The sequence below is a fragment of the Electrophorus electricus genome, chromosome 3 (genome assembly GCF_041902795.1).
Source record: "Electrophorus electricus isolate QZ-2024a chromosome 3, ASM4190279v1, whole genome shotgun sequence".
NCBI classification, from domain to species: Eukaryota; Metazoa; Chordata; class Actinopteri; order Gymnotiformes; family Gymnotidae; genus Electrophorus; species Electrophorus electricus.
In genome coordinates this window covers 31,508,553-31,530,683 of record NC_137499.1, presented here as the reverse complement: position 1 = coordinate 31,530,683, position 22,131 = coordinate 31,508,553, and the positions used below count along the sequence as shown (strand labels likewise).

General features: G+C 40.3%; 2 protein-coding genes across 11 annotated transcripts in view; both read left to right on the top strand.

Moving 5' to 3' along the window:
* The first annotated feature begins 98 nt into the window (after window positions 1-98).
* On the top strand, window positions 99-6,338 carry pglyrp6 (peptidoglycan recognition protein 6). Its single transcript, XM_027006572.3, has 5 exons — window positions 99-1,896; window positions 3,621-4,481; window positions 4,636-4,846; window positions 5,479-5,773; window positions 5,911-6,338. The coding sequence occupies exons 1-5, from the start codon at window positions 1,833-1,835 to the stop codon at window positions 5,923-5,925; spliced, it is 1,446 nt and encodes a 481-aa protein (XP_026862373.3). The 5' UTR covers window positions 99-1,832; the 3' UTR covers window positions 5,926-6,338.
* Window positions 6,339-6,378: 40 nt separating this feature from the next.
* wizb (WIZ zinc finger b) overlaps window positions 6,379-22,131 on the top strand; it is a 30,047-nt gene continuing 14,294 nt past the window's right edge. For 2 of the 10 annotated variants that reach the window (XM_081711103.1, XM_081711097.1), the window contains exons 1-8: window positions 6,379-7,611; window positions 7,805-7,982; window positions 8,258-8,396; window positions 8,549-8,700; window positions 8,842-10,389; window positions 10,998-11,186; window positions 12,052-12,480; window positions 13,121-13,486. In XM_081711103.1, coding sequence (XP_081567229.1) covers window positions 7,513-7,611; window positions 7,805-7,982; window positions 8,258-8,396; window positions 8,549-8,700; window positions 8,842-10,389; window positions 10,998-11,186; window positions 12,052-12,480; window positions 13,121-13,486 — 3,100 coding nt within the window. In that variant the 5' untranslated portion in view covers window positions 6,379-7,512. Of the gene's footprint in view, window positions 7,612-7,804; window positions 7,983-8,208; window positions 8,401-8,548; window positions 8,701-8,841; window positions 10,390-10,997; window positions 11,187-12,051; window positions 12,481-13,120; window positions 13,487-22,131 lie in introns of those variants that run through there. The other 8 variants (XM_081711093.1, XM_081711094.1, XM_081711096.1 and 5 more) reach the window with 8 other exon arrangements.

Genomic DNA, 22,131 nt, shown 5'->3' with positions numbered 1-22,131 from the left:
GTCAGTTAGATGTGACTGCAGTTTTGCCAGTGGTGGCTTAGCATTTTGTTTGGTCAAAGGGAATGTGGTTCATATTTTTTAATTTTTTTAAATTGTGCAAATTCTGATGTGCTATTGGAGCAGTTCAATTGATGAGAGCTATAGGTAATCCGATTACTCGCAGGCATGTCTTATGCCTTGTAAAGTCTAGCTGCAAGATGTTGACTTCAGTTATGTAGTAAGATTTCCTGTTTTCTCTACTTCAACAGCACTGGATATCGGTAGTTTTGAAAGTGATTGTGGGGAAGTTTTGAAGACCTTGTTCTCTTTTGCTCTGCCACTGATGCATCACTGATTAATTGCTATAATTTCTGGGTTTGATGTTGCACAAGTGAGGCTTCACTTCCCCCCACATTGGAATTTTAATACTGTGTGCACATTCACTTTAATTCACCCTTGGCTTTGACTGCAGGAATACTTCATGCAGGTAGCTGGATGTCTAATACTGAGTAGAGAAAATGCATGAAAAGCTGTTGGCATCAATGTACCCTCAGAACATGTATTGAACAGTTAGCTCAGGTCCTACTGTACCATTTCTAAATTAAGTTTGCCCCATCACTCATACGATTGTAATGAAGTGCTTTTAAAATGAGTTCTCGGTGATCTGAAGGTGGAGCTCCTGCTGTCACTGGACCCCTGCATGTTTTGTAGACTGATCAAACTGAATGAGGAGGACATCCTACTGCTCTTCATTCTGCCCTCACCCACCTGGAAAATAACAGCTCTGCCTTAAATCATCTCTGCCAGGCTTTGTCCAAGCTTGGACTGACTTGAACTAGGAATCATCTCCATGTGTAACTAGCTCTTGGCCTTCCTTACAAACAGACCCCAGTTGGTGAGGTTAGGCAGCCACATGTGCATCAGTCTCAATTTGAACACTGGTATTCTGCAATGTGTATTGAGTCCCCTGTTTACCTATGACTCACTGCATAGACACATCAAGTTTGCAGATGACCCCACAGTAAATGCCACATTAGTGGCAATAATTAAGATTCAGCACTAGGTGTGGTGTTCCTCCAACAACCTCAACACTGACAGGACCAAAGAGATTACTGTGTACTACAGGAAAACCAAATGCGAACATCACTGTGTGGTTCTGTATATTAGTATTTTATTATAGTAGATTTATATTTTTCATTTAACAGATGTAGTCTGACCAGCTATTTATATCCCTCATTTATTTTTGCAGGCTGAACTATAATTGCAAACTATTTTGTTGCCTTCTACCAAGCAATGGCTATAAAGCTGAATCTCTCTCAATAGTAGACCTGACCAGGTGTTTTCCTTGTCATATCCTAGTGCCTAAGATGTTCTGTGTTTACTCTGCAGCAGAACATGGTGCAATACCACTGCAAGAGAAAGTGTTGCTGCACAATGAAAATGAGCTATAGTACATTCCAACTAGCTTGTTAAAGGTTAAACTGTAGTCTGTGATCAAGTAAAGTGTTAGTCACAACTCTTGACTGATTATATGGTAAACAGAATATAAGGTATAGGCATAGCATTTCTGTTCTTTTACCATGCATGAATACTGAGTGGAAAAACTACTTTGGAACAAGGTGTAAGGTGGAAAGTAGAGGTCCTTGACTATTGGGTGTGTAAGGGCCTGTAGAGACATGCCCCTGCTGCACCTGTTGTTTTCCCACAAGGTGAACTAAGGTATGATTGGCTGTTTATCAGTATATTCTCTTATGTAACAGGATGTCAAGTGGATGTGGGTATAAAAGGTAGCTTATTTAGAACAGGTAGTGCCTTGTTCCTTAGACAGTTTATGTTCTGAGAAGTTTAAGATTATGGATTTACATTTCAGATGGGTGGTTTTGCTATTTATGCTTGTGGATAATTCTCTCACTGATGGTAAGTATTTATTTATGTTCTGTGGTTTTGTGTGTTTCTTTAACAAACTAAGCTAAGAAGATAGTCACCAGTACTCATAAGATAATGATTATAAATTGAGTATAAAAAGTCCAATCTATATAGTAAACTCTAAAAAAAATAGCTTTAAAGGGCTGTTGAAGTACATTTTAAAAATCACATTAAAAATAATCATTTGGAATTTGTATCATACATTCAATATCCCACACATGGTTTAGGTGTCCACCACTGGGTTTAAATAAATCTATGAATGAGTGAATCTATCCTGTACAGATTCAATGCCTAAATATACCATGTTAGTTTAACAATGGCAAGGCTCTTATTCACAGCTATAGATGTCTTCCTATGGTGACTATTTAAATAGTTGTTCATGTTTGCAACACTTCACAAAACTTTTCAATCTTAATATTCCAGGGGTTTTGGTCAGCAATTCATATATGCATTGACTGCTGACAAGTTCCCTTTTTAAATTGGTCTGTTAGAAAGGTAGTAAAACACCCCCAAGGCTATCACTGAGCCTGTGGAGTTCCCACCAGGTGCAAAAAGCAATCAACAAAACTTTTTTTCATTTTGTTTCATTCAACAAACCTGATATCAAGTCTTAAAGTTTCTGTGGGAATGGATTTCAAATCGAATGATTATTTCAAGATATACATTTTAAAGGATGATTAAGTCATAGTTAATAAAATTCAGTAAGAAGAATGAACATAAGAAAAATAGCTCAGTATTTTTTTTCACAATTCACTTCATCGTACTGCAGTGTTATTAAAGGTTAGTCAATTAAAGAAAAAAAAACAATGAAATTAATGATAGTAGGCTCTTTTTTCTTATTAATTCTTTACAACTTAGTTACAACTTCTGCTGCATATGTAGAATATATAATTGATTACCACATACAATTTATTGTGACATTTCCTGTAATACTTCAGACAAATGGAATCTTAGTCCCAGCTGTTGAACTAAGTCCCACCAAAGAGCAAATTATACAGGTTTACATCTTAATTTTAAAAATTATTTTAAAATCCCTCTCACTCATATGTGTGCTTCAAGTTTTCCTTTCATAGTACAGAAAATCATCTTAAAATTATTGTCCAATGTAATACCATAGTCAGAGGTTGTGATATTCCTTTAATACTGTGTGGAGCACAGTCCGCCACCCAAATAGCTTTTGAAAAAGCTAGAAACTGACCAGTGATGGGCAGGGTAGATGTCTGCTGACAAATTTAGTAATGGGTTACAGTATACTGTAGCAGTTACTGTAGAATTACAAAATGTGCCTATAAGATAGACAGCTAATAGTGTGGTCAATGAGTAGGTGTATCAGGTAGGTATTCCAAATAAAATGCTTGAGCTGTCTTCCTACTGTGAAGGTGGTGTAAACCCCAGGTACAGCAATTGAAATAAAAATGCTAACTTATCTTTCTTTCACCTAATTAATTTCTTAACTGTAGCTGGTTGGCCTAAAGCCATTGAAGTAGATAAGAAAATGTTTGGAAATACTGAGAACTAAGAATGCCTACTGTATGTGGCCTGAAACAAATCCTAGAGGTCAATTTATTAAGGCTACCTGTTTTTCAGTGTTTTACATGTGATTTACAGCTGTGGATACTTTATTTGATATGAGAGGGCTAGTTGTTAATGTTGACAGCAAACATATACCTATTTTAAAGGTTTCTACTGGTTTGCCCATTTTTTATCTTGCTTAGACATTAAAACACAGCACATGGATGACTTCATTAAAGTAGTGGAGACCATTGAGTTGGAGAACTACCTGCTTGACCCTTTGGCTGTGGTGAAGGGTCTTCGTAAAGCTGCAGGAGTGGATACACCTTTTATCCAGCATTATCTTGGTTACCTTAGTGATGATACAGAACCACATCACCTGGTAATAAAACCTGTGGACACTGGATACATCACCAAGGTTATCAAACACAGGGTGACAGTGTTGGGTGTGGAGGAAGGAGTGGTCCTCACTGCAGATGGAACCACTGTGGCCCTCAGCCCTCTACTCCTGGGAATTGAGGCTGGTTTGCAATCTACTCCCTTGGGCCATGTGCGTGGCCTGTACCCCCTCACCTTGACTAAGAACCTGGGTCTCTCATTCTTCCACCATGCTCAAAGCAAACTGCCTGCCTCATCAAGTCTGGGACCTGGCGGTTGCTGGGACAATGTGACTGCTCCTCAGGTGTTCACCCTCTCTGGTGTAGCATCCTTTGCTACGGAAGCTCTCATAACTGGGGGTATGGATGGAGTGATTGTAGGGAAGCATGTCGCTGAGCGCACCAGTCGTCCACTCAGATTGAGTGGACTACTGAAAGAGTACTACAACCATCAGCTGGGTATAGGAGGACTAGATGCTGCACCTGCTCTAATTAGCCAGCGCCGCAGAACAAGATTCAGAAAGCTGGCCAATCTCCCTTTACTAAAAAGGCAAATAAGAAGGTTACTGGCTACATATCGAAGGTTGGATAAAGACTGGAAAAAAGAGGTCAAACAAAAGGTGGAGAGGGCAAAGATAGAAGAGATTGTAAATGAGGGGCTGAAGGAATTTGTCCACAGCTATATGGGTAGGCATATATGTGAACCTGGAACACTGGTAATAGTCAAACTTTTTGGCAAGCATTCTGAAAATATTGCAAACCGTAATACATATAATGTAGGATCATTTAATTGTCCTCATAAAACACTTCTCTTCATTTTTGTCTAATCCAACCTAATCAGACTGCCCAGCCATCATTCCACGGTGCATGTGGGAAGCCAAGCCTTATCGTGGCATCCCCACCTTGCTGTCCCTGCCTCTGTCTTTCTTGTTCATCCATCACACCTATGAGCCTTCCCAGCCATGCCTAACTTTTTATCAGTGCTCCCGAGACATGAGGGCCATGCAGCGTTTCCACCAGGATGACCGTGGCTGGGATGACATCGGATACAGGTGGGCACACACTAAGGGCCAACACCTTCAACTGATATTTAGCATAAGGTTTACTGCTTAACATATTATATAGACCATAAACTGACAGTACATCCTCACCCTCACCACTCTGCCTTTCTGTGTGCATTCCTGTAAAATGTGCCATGTTGGAGCATGTCCCAAAAGTGGGGCATCAAGGGAGAGTGGATCATAAACGCAAAAGAAGTCAGCATGCTAACCTGACTAATAACACTAACCTACTGACATACATGTATGCTAACATCTAGATATGCTGTTTTTTAATATATAACAGCATATCTAGATGTTAGCATATATGTCACTTTGCTTATACAGCTGATGAGGGACCTCTGTCTGAAACATCCTGTTTTTGTGTGAGACTCTGTGTGTGACTTCGATGAAATATTGACTCTCTCTCACTCTCTACTGGCTTTTTACATTTCCACAAGGTTGATTTGTTGAATTCACCTTGTTTGGCATGGTACACTGTTGTAAAACAATGAATGCTCTTAACCAATGAATGACACTTGTGCCTAAAAGTTCCTTTTATCTGGCAACCAAGCTCGATCGTCCACAAGTTCTGCAGTCCCATAACCTTGCTCCACTCTCCCTCTCTACCACTGTCTTTTCTCTAGTTTTGTGGCAGGCTCTGACGGGTACCTGTATGAAGGGCGTGGCTGGCACTGGCAAGGTGCTCACACCAAGGGGTACAACTCGAAGGGTTACGGCGTGTCCTTCATAGGGGACTACACCTCCAGTATCCCGTCCCAGAGCACCATGGACCTGGTGAGGCACCAGCTGGCAAAGTGTGCCACAGATGGAGTGAAACTGGTCTCAGACTTTACTATACATGGACATAGGCAGCTGGTCAGTACATCCTGCCCTGGTGATGCCCTGTACAACAAAATCAAAGGATGGACGCAGTTTGGGGTGAGAGATGAAGTGACAGGTGTAAAATTGTAACTGTTTGTGTTTTTGTGTGTGTGTTCTGAGGATATGACTCAAGACTGATGTGTTGGTATGTTGGTGTGCATGTGTGCGTGTGCGTGGGTGTGTGTATTTTACAGGAGGTTAAACATTAAGGAGTGCTGGCAATTGTTTAGAAGTCTTGGCATTCTGCATTGCACAATAAATATTTAAATTCTTAATGACCTGTGACTGACACATATATTAAGTTAAAACCTCTAAAAGAGGTTTAGAATCTAGTTGCATTGACCATATTAACACATTTTGACCATAACTTGGCCTTTTATCTTGCTAAACCTTAATGATAACTTTAGGAGAGGATCCTTAGTCCCTGCTGATTATCCTTAGTTACATGCTGCGAACAAGATAGGAATGCAATCGGCCTCTTTATGCAAAGCGTAGTGCTTGCTACTATTTTATGTTTATCTAAGTGGCATATTTTAGTCTTAAAGTTATATCTATATTTGGTTTCATTTACACTGGAATATCACACTGAACATTTCCATCACATTCAGTCTTACTGTACTCACAATCAAAGTTTTATAATTTTTTTTATAATTTTTATAATTAAAATTATAAAATATTTCTATTTCTGAATGTATAAAACATTGCACGGTACACATATCTCTATCTAACAAATTATCGCACGTTACACTTGATACATAATTTCGTTAAATGTTGAGATTTCAAACGAATTGTCTATTATCTATGCTACCGAATTATCCTACTTACTACCCTAACCTCTGACCACCTGACTCAGTGCGGAACAGTTCTACTTTCACTGCAACAACTCCAGGGTTAACAAAAACTCTTTTCCCCACCCCATGAACGTCACCATCGCAGCCGTGGCGTCCCTCCGAAGCTAACAACATGGAGTCGGGTGGTCGTTCTGCAAAGACAGCTTCCTTTGCTCGTTGAACGTTCATGCTTTTTTCGGTATTCTTGCAAGAACGCGCGGACGAACCTCGCATATAGCAAAACACGCATGCACTATGCGGGCGTGTGTTCATGCGACTTCAACCCAAAGAGAATATGGACAGTAGCGTGTGATTGGACGCAGGACATTCCATAGAGTAGCCAAGCAAGCAGGCCGTTTCGGTGAGTATTAGTTTTATTCCACACGTATACTTATCCAAGGGGATATTTAATATTTGCAGAATGGTCTCTTTCTCCGCCGTTGCTGAAAGCCCACCTCAACCTTCGGATGCGGGGCTTATATGTTTGGCACACCTATCACCGTCATCGTTAGCGAGAAGAGCGTTGCCTTCTCGGCGTTCGTCATCACAAGGACAGCGCTAAATTTACGGAAACCAGACATGTTCAAATAGGTCAGACGGTCCCAAATTACCGCGGGTAGGTAACGGTCAATAAGTAAAGGAATTTGGCACTTTTGTTTTTTACTTATTTGAGGTGGCGTACGCATTCGAACCTAAATTGGGTAGTAGGGTAAAGTGGCCTCACATTTAAAAGATGTCAAGTTGTTAAATAGCGTTATTGAAATTATCAAATTAATTCCCTTACCGCCTTATAAACACGAACGCTCATTGTCAGATGTTAGGAGGATTCTCTCTCTCCGTGTGTGTGTGTGTGTGTGTGTGTGTGTGTGTGTGTGTGTGTGTATCCATCCATGTATGCTACTAGAAAAGAAAACTATGTAGGTGAAGTGCAGCAGACCAGCACAGTACACGGTGCATAAACGGCCCATGGATCCAGGAGTGGGTCCTCACTCAAATATGGATGCCCATGATCCAGCATCTGTCTGTGGGCCATCTGCATCACCCTCACTACATAACAGCTTGCTGGTGAGAGATTTAGCAGATCTCTATGCACAGCTTCCATCCTCTCTTATATTTGAGCCCGTTTTATTTCAATCTCTGTTCCCAGTACCATTTATTTCTTTTTAAATGCTGAGAGAATGTGGATTTATATAATTATATTTTATTCAGTTATATCCTGTAAGGATAAGTAACTCTTTCTAACTCTTAACACATGCAGGGTGGATTGACCCAAGGTGGTGATCTGGAGAGGTGTGATGGAGATGGGGATAGTGGGGTTCCAGGAAGCATTCTTCCCAAACTTGGACCCTATGGAAATAAGCAGAAGAAACTTCCTTCCTCCGCTTTCCCCTCATCTCTAACGTGGGACTCAGACTCCGAGAAAGAGATATTTGATGGTAATTGTGTTATGTCAGTGTACTGCAATAAATCTACAAATACAGTTTTTTCATTATTTGTATGTTGTCAGTTAGTGAATGATTGTTAGACTTTTACATAATACATCATGAATTTCACCTTAGTTATTATGGGGCCATTTTGTACCCTATTGCAGGTTTTTCTGTGGGTCAATCCTCTCTGTTAAGTTACTTGTGTGTTTGTGTGGTTTCCAATTGTGTATGTCAGAAGAGGAGCTTCAGAATTTTTCTAATCCTCATGGCCTTGCTGCTCACAGCCCAGGAAGTCCCACCTGTGGACAGGAGCAAGATAGGTGAGGTGAAGTTGGACAGGTGTTGTAAAGCTGTGGCTATACAGAGTGCCATTGCCAGTTATCTGCATGGATATGGTCTGAAAATACACAGGCATTTACTCAGGCAGGTGAATTCAAAGAGATGTTGCTTAAAAACAAGATTATTGATCACAGAAAGACACTGACAAATGATCATTTATTTCACTGTGGAAAGCTGTGTTCTACTTGACTTAAAATTGTGGTCCATGTATTCTTTTTGAATATTATTGTGTGCAGACTTGACTGTGGAGAATACCAAATAGCTGATATGTCCAAGAACCAACTTTTTGAGAACAACTTAACCAGTCCTATGGAGGGCCAAGATCTGGGGAGAGATAACAAATTCGGAGGCCCAAGCACAGCACAGTTCAACAACCAGCAACATGAGGGTGGGAGGGTCCATTTGAAAATGTATTTTTATTTTTTGAGAAAAATGAAAGAATATTAATAAGAGTCTGCTTTACAAGATCATATATAGATTGTCCTAAAGGTATGCTTTGAATTAATATAGCATTCCCTTCTATTTGTAGTGGAAAAGAGCAAAGTTGAAGGTTCATCGGACCAAGCTGGGCCATTTCTTTTTTCCGACACAGAATCAAAAGAGGGACACCAAAAAGAGGAGGAAGAGGTAAAAGAGTCTGATCTGAAGAAGGAGGAAAAAAAGAATACTCCAGAACGGGATGTATATTCCTTTCCAGGTGATTCAGACCCAGAGAGTCCACCTCCTGGTCCCTGGGCACACTGCACCTTCATCCAGCGTAGGAGAAAGAAGAGGGCCTTACTGAGACCTTTCTCTGGACTGGGCCCATGGCAGCGAACAACCGGGACAGGCAGGAAAAGCAGGGCAACACCTTCCAAGGCAAAGGAGCATGGTAAAGTGGCAAACAATGTGGGAGGGGTGTTTGAGTTTAAAGAGGATGAGAAAGTCCAGGACAGGGAGAGGGTGCAAGCTGTTGGTGGGGAACTTTGCCAAGAAATTTTCACTTGCGTGGAATGCAGCATCTACTTCAAAAAACGAGCACATCTACGGGAACATATGCGTAAGCATGATCCTGCTGGCGGTGGCAAGGGTCCGCGTGGCGAGGAGGGAAAGGCGAGGAGGCGAGTCAAAAAGAGTGGTTTCGAGTGTATGGAGTGCGGGCAGGAGTTCACCGACAGGCTGCTGCTGGTGGACCATCATCAGCAGCATCAGGAATCACGGCGCAGGATCTTGGAAGAGATGGGGAAGCTTAGTGGTGGAGGTAAGAGAGCAAAGGTGCAAGTCAGCCGCAGGAAAGCCACACGGCCAACCGTCAGAGAGTCACCTGCCATCTGTGGCCAGTTTGTTTGTCTGAAGTGCAGCTACAGTTCTGATGTGCCACAGGAGCTGGCGGACCATGCTAGGACACATGGGGCACGGGCCAGGGCCGGCGCCCATCGTGCCTCGACCCGCCTCCAGCATAGGTCCCGCAGGAAAGGTCCCCCGAAGAAGGGAAGGCTCTCTGGGAATGGAGCCTCGACCGTCGCCGCTACCCTGCCTAGCGAGCGGTACCCTACCAGAGCCTCCATGCATACAGTTGAACAACAGCTTGTCACTGACCACTCACAGGCCTGTATCTGTGACCCACGGGGCAAGAATGAGGTGGAACCCTTTCCAGGGACGAGCCAGGACCATCTGGCCTGTATGACTCTGACAAAACCCTCTGACCGACCTGAGACTGCGATCAGTCAGACAGACGCTGCTCCCTATCCTGGTCCAAGCCTGCAGGGTGAGTCTGGGTCAGGTCAGACTGGGCTTGCAGAGGAGAATGTCCCAATGCCCCAGTCTCCTGTGCCAGTAGCTTCAGCTTCAGCTTCAAAGGCTGCACCACAGCGCAGGGATGTTGCGTTTAAGAGCACAGGGAATCGCCGCTCCAAGCGGCTCGTAAGGGATGTTATGGGGCGCACACGGGCCAGCAGCAGAGTGGATCCTAAGCCTACTGACTCTGGTGATGTGGAGAGCCATGACCCAAATGCTAAAGATACCACAGAGCAGGGCCAAAAGGATGTTGTGTCACTACCAGAACAGGATGCTGATCCAAAACCAACCACCAAAGCAGGTAAGACAAGACTGTATATTAGACAAACAACATCCTAAAAAGACATTTAATTATATGCAAGAAACCTTTTTCCATTTTGTACTCATTTTGTTGTGTCCAGTAAGCACAATTGTTTTTCAGACAGTTTCATAAATTTTCTACAAAAGAAGCAGCATATTTTGTTGAGGGGTTGAACACTTGAAATAATACAATATGTTTAACAACCACACTTACAAACCCAAAGTTCATTTTAATGTTTTAAATCTTGATATAACTTGTGCTTATTGTGATGCATGCATATGATGTGTCTAGTGTTAAGTCATCAATTGCATTAAAGGCACGTGGTGCAGTTCCCCCTACCATTGGCCGATGCTCATTACCGGCTACTGTTGGCAGTGAAGTGTATTTATACCCTTGACGTTTAAAGGCAGGTGGGAAAATAGTATTTTTCCAAATCAGTTTCCATCAGTGGCCCTAGTCAGCAAGGGCCAATAAATGGGAGACAAATGCCCCGCCTTACAAGTTCACATATTTTTCAATTCATGTGTGCCACTCTTGGCCATATATCTGGGGAACGTCCAGGTGTCTCCTCATGTCTGAACCTGGTCGACCCCTTGCTTCCCCTGCAGACCGTTTGGAGACACCTGCCCTGGCATTGCAGCTGAAGAGCAGTTTCTCAGCCAACCTTCGGGGGGCGACAGAGAGGCTAGATTTGGCTGAGGGGCAGCAGGCCCAGCTCAGACACAAGTTACCCCTCGTCCTCATAAACGCCCTCAGCTCTGACCTCCCAACTGCCCTCTCATACGGCAGAGTGATGGGTGAGTGACAGGCTGAGTCTCAGAGGTCTCTAAAGGATGCAGAGTAGCCTGTGTGTTTTTTGTTTCAGGGTCTCCCTAGTTCAGAGTTAACATAGCTCTAACTTTTGGTGTCATCATCTTCATTGCATCCTTCCACTTTGTGCATTTTGTCAACTTTTGAATTTTCATTGTTATAGTGAACAGTCTTGGTCTCGATCAGGGTGCTTGTGAAAATATGTAAAATTATTTTAAGGCTTGAAATGTACTGAATTTAGGCAGTTTGGGCTTACATGTAGCATATAGCAACCTATATAGCTCCTTATGAGAGAGGTAGCATGTAGCTCATTAAATAATTTGGCCTTACTAATACTGATTACTTAGTACTTTTTTTTTTTTTTTAAAAATATGAGAATATTTAAATCTGATTCAGCTATTATGTTTCCCTGCTTAATAATAATGTATACACAATTTAGCTAAATAAATATTGGCTATGTTAACATGAATCTTTTACATTTACACATTATTTTTTTGTTATGGATTATGTAATGTTGACGGAAAATACGCTAACCAGTCATGGCATACTGGGAAAAGGTAATCCTTGCAAGTGGCAGTGGGCACTTGGTAATTAATTTACTCTGCAAAAAAGAAAATGAAATTCCACTTCACACTTATTTTTGAAGTGGGTTAACTGAAGAAAAGCAAGCACCCTGTCGATGCATTGTAGCCTTATATGTTGAATATTGATGACTTTGAATGACTTTCCGGCCATCATTTCCTGGCTACCAAGGTAAGCCAGGTTTATGTTGAGATGATGTCTGAGCAGTTCTTCTTCGAAAGGCAGCATTCTTGTAGCACTTTACAGATCTACTCACCTGTCGCCCTGTAGGAGAGGATTCCTCTGCTGTGGCTTCTGGCCTCAACATCTCCTCTCCTCTACCAAAGATCAGTGAGGAGTCCAAAGAAGAGAAGACACCTCTTGACAATAATGATAGGAGTAGTGAAGAAACCACTGATACTAAAGATAATGATAGTGATGACAATACTGATGAAAAGGAAGAGGATGTTGTTAACCACCTTCTTGATGTCTTAACTGAGGAGGAGGATGAAGAAGATGAGGAAGGGGTTTCATTAAAGAGTGTTGGAAGGAAATGCCCATATTGCCCAGACCACTTTGATAATGGAATTGGACTGGCAAATCATATAAGAGGTCACCTTAACAGAGTTGGAGTCAGCTATAATGTTAGACACTTCATATCTCCTGCAGAGGTTAATGCCATTGAGAAGAAGTTCTCTTATCAAAAAAAGAAGAAAAAAGGTAAGGACAGTCACTTTTTACAATAACTTGCTGTTTATCATTTTATCCACCTGTATTATGGACACATTTTGGCACAGATATTGTAAACTTTGCTATCACTTTGCTGTTTAAACATTATAAAGTCACCATGTTCTACATTAAGTTCCAAGTTTGTACAAGTAGAATAAATATAAAGGTGTGGCATTTCATTACATTTCATTGCATCTGATGGGGAATTAATTAGGTGACCCAAAATTCTGTTAAGGTGAAAGTTTGGAAGTACAAGTTCCTTATTTTTAACAAATTATACTTTCCCCATGCCAACGTTCCACACAAACTGACATTGTCCAGTCTAGAGGACTTCCATAAACAAAGAAGCAAAAAGTTCATAGTAATATTTAGCAGAATAGTATGGCTCTATGGAAAAGTGGAGCAATACAAAGGAGCAATCTTCTTTATGATGTAGTTATAATGTGAAATCTAGCCAGAACAGAACTACTCAAAGTTCTGATCTTCAGAAAGCCTCTTTATAATGTAGATTTTTTTTTTTCCCTGCTATTTTCTACCACTGCCTCTTTGATTGACCTCTCCTTCTTAGAGGGTTGCATTGAATTGTTTCAGTTCCAGGCTGTCTGATACGGTGTTCTTGATGCCCTACTAGTTGCCAACTTTGACCCAGCGACCTTCAGTGTGATGCGCTGTGAGTTCTGTAGCGCTGGCTTTGACACTAGGGCTGGCCTGTCCAGTCATGCACGTGCCCACCTCAGAGACTTTGGTATTACCAATTGGGAGGTCACAGTCTCACCAATCAACGTCCTCCGCGAGCTCTTCTCCAAGCGACCAGACCTTGCTCTGTCCACTGCTCCTCACTCCTGTTCTGAGGTGCAAGAACAGAACACGGATCAGGAGAAGGAGGAGCCTGTATCGGAAGAGGAGGAGGACGAGGACAGCAAAGCTCCAGGACCTGTGCCACAGACGTCTCCAACTCAGCCTTGGAAGGAGGAAGATAATGACAGTGAGCCTGAGGGTGAGTTATTCCTATAGCCTATGTCTGTAGACTTTTTATCTAGAGATACTAGGTGCTTAAATATAGTTTGTCAGATGATGTCTAAATCTTATAAATCTTTATAAATCCTAAATCTTTTAAAACAACTGATATGGCTTTGAAAATAATCAATATATCAATTATGCTTTTTATGAAATTTGGAGTTGGCTTCTAAAGATATTACCTGTTCTGAGATATGCTGCTTTGTATAGCAGAGCTCCTCTGGGTCATAACTCTTGCTATACAGACTTTTTAAAGCTTGCATACCAGTGAATACAATAAGTAGGGGAGAGGTGTGGTAGTTTTGTCTGGCAAGGAAGGCAGTGTCCTTTCTCTGCGGAGTGTCTCAGTTCATATAATTGATGTCTGGTATTCAAAATTTAGCTTAGTCTCCGCCTTTACTGGATTGGTTACGCCTCGGCGCGGTGGTGCATGTGTGCGGGGCAAAATGGCTGCTTCCACATCCCCGCAGACACAAACAATAGCGGAAAAATTATCTGACTGTAGGTGCCGTAAGTCTGATGCTCAGCGACTATTGAACGGTGAGTGTTCTGCACTTTCCGTGCGGTGCATGATTGGCATGAGTTGCTTATACGCGCTGTGTTCGTACTTTCAAAGGTTGCATAGCATGTTACGGGCAACATTGCTGGTAGACTTCAGAGTCATCAAAAATCAAATCATTGGCAGATAATTCCGAATCGCTGTCTACCATAAGAGGCAGTGCAGTCAAAGTGAGTATTTGAGGCAATTGCAATTACTCTCGCTCCGCGAACGGGAAACTAACAATTTACGCTTCTATAAATGTCAAGATACATAACTGATTTATCTTGAACTATCAATTTAACGCTAACATTTTTTTAGGAGATAGTGTATCCCAAATTGCTTTCACTCATCAATCTTCGCCATTTTACCGCTTTGTGTATTGTTGTTGTTGTTGTTGTTGTTGTTGTTGTTATTATTATTATTATTTTTTTATTATTTATTTATTTATTTAAATGTGAGCACTGATCTTTTGGCTTATGTCTAGGAATGTTTGGTCACTCATGCAGTTTGGCTCCTTTAAAACTTTTGAATTTTTTCAGACATGGGTAAGGCTATTGTTTCTTACTGATTTTAGAATGTTTAACACTACTAATTTATTTCTTGCTATACGAAAGTGTCTTCTTTAACTGGGAAGAAAAGCACTGAGCTTGGTAAAATGCTGTTTAGTATAGAATGACGGAAACAAAAGCGCTCTTCACGGTGATGTATGGTTTATAAATGAAGCACGGTCAATATTTAAGATGCTTGTTTTCTTTGTGCTTATGTGTATGCGTTTGTATTATTATATAGAATAAAAAAATATATAGTGGTTAAAAAAATTAATATAAATGAATATAATTCAATAGTACTATAATATCCTGTGTACAATATGTAATATATAGAAAATGTACATGTTTAGGAGTAAAAAAATGAAAATGCATATCCTGCCATGATCTATATGTGCAGGTTAATGATTTCTATAAAACTATATAGAGGTGGTTAGAGATAATGGCAGTATTCCTTAGGTAATTACACTAACCACTTTAATTACAGATCTTTTTAAAGGTAAAGTTTTGCATATGCTGGGTTGCAGTTACTTAGACTTTTTTACAGTTACTTTTCACTTCAGGTTTTTACAGTCAGTTCCTCTTGGTCTGTACTTTTTTATTTTCATTTCAAATACTGAAAAAATGAAAATTGTTTCTTGTTTTAATATTCAATAACAAGAAGCAGAGAAACAAGTGGGTTTTCTTATTCAGGAATAACAGATACAAAATGCGAAAGCAGATTGTTTTTCCTTTGCAAAACAGAAAATAAAACTGCAGTAAAACAAAAACAGAAAAATGATCTGTATTTTAATTTTTCCGAAACTGAAGAAAGCCCAAGGTTAACAGCTCTTTTAACAGTAAGAGTGAGCAATAGGTGCCCTGAGCTAGCAGGATGGCTGTGGAAACATACTCTGAGATAATGTTAGCCATGATGAAAAGAGAACTACATATCTGCAAGTATGCTACATGATTATGTGGAAGGAAGTTATTTCCTAAAGCAGTGTTATGAGATTTTGTGCCAAGAATGGCTTGAATACAATATACAATCAATTAAAACATCTCCAATAAAAAGGCCCACTGCTGTTTTTCATTGTTGTGAAATGTAGTGTTAAGTTCCTTTTGAGTCTTTTACATTGTGGTTTAATTGTCTAGATGTTACCAATGTATGGTCCTAAAATGATGAAGGGGTATTTGTTAATGAAAGGAGAGCAAACTGCAGAGAAACAAATGATCAGTGCTTAGGACTGTGCATGTGCCTTAATTCAAGGTGCTGTGTATGTCAGCCTTTTCTATATTTTCTATATAGTGTTACTGGGTTTGTAAATCTATATATATTTGTTTTCTCTATAGTATTTTTGTATATCACACAGGTACTCATTTATAGCTATTGCCACCTCTAACTCAGAATGTCCGTCAGAGTGTGGACACAAGCCATTTTCAGTGCAGAATTTCTTCCCTATATTAATTCAACATTGTAGGAGCAAAACTTTGACATCCCTGAAGGGTAAGGTGTTCCCATGCCTTGCAAAGTAAGGAAAAACATAAGAACGGTCCTGTGCTGGTTCCATGGAGAAACACCGATAGCCTAATGATATAAAAAGGCTATAAAAGGAAACTTTATCACAGTATCTTTGACCTTGTTTGACCCTCTGGTACACACTAGTACATGCGTTCAACAAACTCAATAGTTTTCAGTGAAGAGTTACACTTTCAATTTCTTTAACAACACTGAAATTTCAGAAGACATTCATAATATCCTGTGACGTCATATATTTCTGTAATGATATTGCGTTATGAATGTGTGATCTATTCCTTTCTTTAATTGTATTTGAAAAACACAAAACTACTGTAAGGAGAACCAGTCATCATGGAGGACCAGATGTGACAGGCATATGAGACATCACCCACCCCTGCACCCCATATAATTGGAATTTAGAATTGGGGCTTCTTGGAATTGAATCAACAGACTTGAAACTTCTATTGCAGCTTCTCAGCTATTCCCATTTTGAACTTAACTAATGCTTGCTAGTTAAAACACACTGCATGCGGTGGTCTCAACTAAATGCACAAGGTTCTGTTTCTGCAGTTTCTGGAACATCAACCAGGAAACTGAAGCTTTAGGCTGGGCCTTGGGGACAATACAAACTATAAATATAAATTTTCCTTGCTTTTTCTCTCTCAAGTGTTAAAATTAAAGTCAAATTTATTTATATAGCGCTTTTACAACAGCCGTTGTCACAAAGAAGCTTTACACTTGTCCAAATCCACACCCCAGTGAGCAAGCCAAGGGTGACAGTGGCAAGGAAACACTCCTTAGAGCATGAGGAAGAAATCTTTGAGACTCAAAATGGGTCTTCTCATTTTGCCAACAACAGGCACTACAATAGCAATATTAATAATAAAGAGAAGAATATTAGTGAGAGAACAAATATAATTAAAAAAATAAAAAATAAAGCAATGAATGTTTATTCCAGTTTTCTAGAAGTTCTAGTTGGTTTTGACGGTGTGTGTGTGTGTGTGTGTGTGTGTGTGTGTGTGTCCGTGTGTGTGTGTCCGTGTGTGTGTCCGTGTCCGTGTCCGTGTCCGAATCCCATATTGCATGAAAATGTCTCTGAAGGGTAATGGAGAAGCAGTTGGCTGGGATGGAAGTATGCTACAACATTAGGGATGGTGGGTGGAGCCATGGCAACAGAGACAGGTTGAGGCTCAGTAACATGACATCAGGAGTAGGTGTACTTTGGCAGGAAGTGAGAGATTATTAGGCATGTCCGGGTATGAAGGTGTGTAAATTGGGGAACTATAATGTGCAAAGATGGACTTCAGCAGATCTAGCTATGATCTGGCTAGAGCCAGAAGGAAACACAGGCATGAGGGCTCCCTGGAACATCAGCACTCGCCACTCATTTAACAAACTTGAATTACAAAAAAGAGGTGACTTGACAGGATCATAACATCACAGTTTACTAGAACTCTCAATGCCCATGAATCCCCAGATCTACACCTTTACCTAAGATGGGAAATATTTAATAAAATGCCTGACTGTACAGATTTTTCTCAGACACTGAGACTGTGTCTGAGACTTGAACCATTTACAGGAAGATTATTCTATAGTATGGGAGCTTTATAGGAAAATGCTTTGCCCCCTGCAGTAGATTTTCTAATTCTTTGTACTAGGAAAGGGCCTGCATGATTTTTTGTCTAAGCAGATGTGGTGGGTTGTAATGCACTAGGAGTTTGCTAAGGTACTAGGGGGCAAGACCATTCAGTGCTTTGTAGGTCATTAGAAGTATTTTATAATCTTACAAAATTTTACTGGGAGCTAATGTAATGTAGCTAGGATAGGAGTAATGTGATCAAACTTTCTAGTTCTAAATCTGGCTGCTGCATTTTGAACTAGCTGGAGCTTGTTTAGGCACTTCGTGGTACAGCAAGATAGTAAGGCATTACAGTAGTCCAATCTGGTAGTGATAAATGCATGGACTAGCTTTTTTGCATCATGTGAAGAGAGTATGTTCCTAAGCTTTGCAATGTTCCTGAGATGGAGAAAGGTGGTCCTAGAAATTTTATTTACATGAGCTTTGAAAGAGAGTCTGGGATCCATAATCCCTCCAAAATCTTTAACTGTTAAATAAGATGTGATTGGCAGACCATTGAGGTTCATTATGCATTTGGAGAGCGAGGTCCTAGCTGTCTGTGAGCCTAATAGAAGCACTTCTGTTTTCTCAACATCCAGTGTCTGATGTCCTTTATGCGTTCCTCAATAATACTAAGCAGATGTGTCCTTTGGTTTGGCAGAGACATACACTATATTGCTAAAAGTATTCACTCACCCATCCAAATAATTGAATTTAGGTGTTCCAATCACTTCCATGGTCACAGGTGTATAAAGCCAGACACCTAGGCATGCGGATTGCTTCTAAAAACATTTGTGAAAGAATGGCTTGCTCTCAGGAGCATAGTGAATTCCAGTATGGTACCATGATAGGATGCCACCTGTGCAACAAGTCTAGTCATGACATTTCCTTGCTACTAAATATTCCACAGTCAACTGTCAGTGGTATTTTAAGTGGAAGTGATTGGGAATGACAACAACTCAACCACAAAGTGGTAGGCCACGTAAAATGACAGAGCGGGCTCAGTGGATGCTGAGGTGCATAGCATGCAGAGGTCGTCAATCTCTACAGACCTCCAAACTTCATGTCGTTTTCAGATTAGCTCAAGAACAGTGTGTAGAGAGCTTCATGGAATGGGTTTCCATGGCCAAGCAGCTGCATCCAAGCCTTACATCACCAAGCGCAATGCAAAGTATCAGATGCAGTGGTGTAATGCACGCCACCACTGGACTCTAGAGCAGTGGAGACGTGTTCTCTCACGCTTCTCCAACTGGCAATTTGATGGATGAGTCTGGGTTTGACGGTTGCCAGGAGAACGGTACTTGTCTGACTGCATTGTGCCAAGTGTAAAGTTTGGTGTAGGGGGGATTATGGTGTGGGGTTGTTTTTCAGAAGTTGGGCTCAGCCCCATAGTTCTAGTGAAAGGAACTGTTAATGCTTTAGCATACAAAGAGATTTTGGACAATTTCATGCTCCCAGCTTTGTGGGAACCATTTGGGGATGGCCCCTTCCTGTTCCAACATGACTGTGCACCAGTGCACAAAACAAGGTCCATAAAAACATGGATGAGTGAGTTTGGTGTGGAAGAACTGGCCTGCACAGAGTCCTGACCTCAACCCGATAGGAACACCTATGGGGTTAATTAGAGTGGAGACTACAAGCCTTCTCATCCAACATCAGTGTCTAACCTCACAAATGCGCTTCTGGAAGAATGGTCAAAAATTCCCATAAACACACTCTTAAACCTTGTGGAAAGCCTTCCCAGAAGCGTTGAAGCCGTTATTGCTGCAAAGGTTGGGCCGACGGCATATTAAATACTATGGATTAAGATTGGGATGTCACACTTCATATGTGTGCGAAGGCAGACGAGCAAATACTTTTGGCAATATAGTGTATAACTGAGTATCATCAGTATAGCAGTGGAAACTAACACAGTGATTACATATAATGTCACCTTGAGGTAGCATATAAAAAGAAAAAAGCAGAGGCCCTAGAACAGATCCTTGTGGGACAGCATCACTAACAGTGGTGTATACTGAAAAGTCTCCATTTATGTTGACAAACTCATAGAGATCAGATAAATAAAATTTAAACCAGGAAAAGGCTACTTCCCTAATCCAACATTTTCGAGTCTATCTAGTAAAATGTGATCCATGGTATGAAATGCTGCACTCCGATCAAGCAGTGTAAGCAAAGAGATATAACCCTGGTCGGAAACCAAAGACAGGTCATTAACTACTTTAATCAGCGCTGTCTCTGTACTATGACAAGGCCTAAACTCTGACTGAAAGACTTCATGTATCTTGTTCTGATTCGTGTATGAGCTTTGCTGCTGGGCTACAGCTTTTTCTAGGATTTTGGAAATAAGGGGAAGGTTTGAGATTGGCCTGTAGTTGGACAACTGACATGGGTCGAGGTTAGATTTTTTGATAAGTGGTCTGATTACTGCTTTTTAATGATTTGGTACATAGCCAATGTTCAAGCAGTGGTTTATTAAATTTTAAAAAGATTCAGTTACTTCTGGTAGAATTTCTTTAAGAAAGCGTGAGGACAGTGAATCTAGTAAGCAGGTAGAAGATTTTGAGCCTGAGATTAGAGATGTAGGTTCAGGCTCTTGGATAGGAGTAAAGGATTCTAGTCTTTTTTGGCTTGGTTGTTCTCATCTAGTAGCTACCCCATGTCACATTATTACTCTAAATGTGATCTCTAATGTGCTTAATTTTCCCACTTAAAAAAAATTCATGAACTAATTACTACTATATGGTGTTGTAATCTGAATTTTGGTATCAGTTTTATTCCTAGTTAGAAGTGCAATAGTACTAAATATAAATTTAGGATTATTTTTGTTATTTTCTATTAGGGCTAAGCGATAAACTGTTAGAGTGGTAATAAGTGCTTTTGTATACTTGAAAAGGCTCTACTTCCATGCGAGCTTGAAGACTACAAGTTTAGTGTGGCTCCATTTATATTATATCTTTTGAGAGTTCTGTTTTAAAATGCAAATGTGATTATACATGCTTGTCCCTCATTTTTTTAATAATTTTTAAAAAAATTATTCGTTTTGATAACATTTGTTCTTTTTTATAACATGGTGTTCTAGTCTGGGTACTGTGACAATACAGAACAAAGGAAAGTTCTGTTAGTCTCTTACACTAGTTCTACTGTCTAGTTTTTTTTCAATGTAGTCTATTTCAGCCTGATGATTTTATTGGTGTTTGCTGCTATTTTTTTCTTTACACACCTAACAAACCTCCAATTGCTTTATTATTAAACCTTTTTAATTATTTGGCATATGTGTGTATCTCTTGTCACAGAAGTTCTGAGAGCTAAGAAACATACTCCTTTAAAGTTTAGTGACAAATTTATTTCAGACAATGAGAAAATAATAATAATTATTAGTACTGGTAGTTTTTCTATGTTTATTTCATGTTAACCATCTCATTCTGAGACTATTTTGTCCTGTTGGGCTGGAGCCACATTTATTAGTTATCATCAGTAATAATAATTTCTAACATAATTTAATTGTAATAATTCACTCAGAGGTTGTATATATTTGGTGCCCAGTGTGAGGTCTAGTTAGATTTAAATGAACTTTCTGTGATACAAGAGTGCATCACATGGTGATGCAGTTCTTTGTCTAATAAGATGCAGAGATAATATGGTTTAGTAGTAACAGAATCCCATAGCAGCTTTCACCAAAAATGCCAGGGTGGCACTGTGCATTAGTTATGGTATAAGTCCAGATACCAAAATTCTTTTTATCTACTCAGAAGAGTTGTATTGCTGTAACTAACATTTCAGCTAAAGCCAGATGCTTGTGGATAAAAAGAGGTGTAGAAAGGGTCAGAACCAGCACTTTGGAATGAACAGAACCAGGGAGCATCATAAATATAGTAAACAAACAGTCCAGGTCAAAAGCCAGAAAACAGTATAACCAAGCAGACAAATCCAAACGGGGCAGGCAAAATCAAAGGTACACAATTGGAAGAGGGTCAGCAATACAGGAAGACATTCAGATAGAATGCTTGATTTGCACTTATGGAAACAGTGGCAATACTTTGCAAGGAGTACAGGGAAATGACCAGTATAAATAGTCTAAGTAAATAGGCTACAGTTGGAGTTAATAGTCTGGTGATGAGCATCTTGTGAATTGTGGATGATTGGCTGGGTTTTCCTCTGGGTTGTAAGTGGAATGCTGGGAGTTGTGGTGAACTGGGTGGCATGACAGCAACCCTGTCTACTTTGGGAGTGTTAGTTGACTAATGGGACAAAATGGTTTCCAAGTTAAGTCAGGTATGAACTGTTTAATTCTCAGTATTGATTCCCCCTTCTACCCTTCATTGTGGATGTAAAGATATCCTTGAGTTTGGTAATTGACTTTCTGGGTGTTGAGAGAGACTAGACTCTATTGTAGGTTCCTTGTAAATCAGTGTTATTCTAGGGA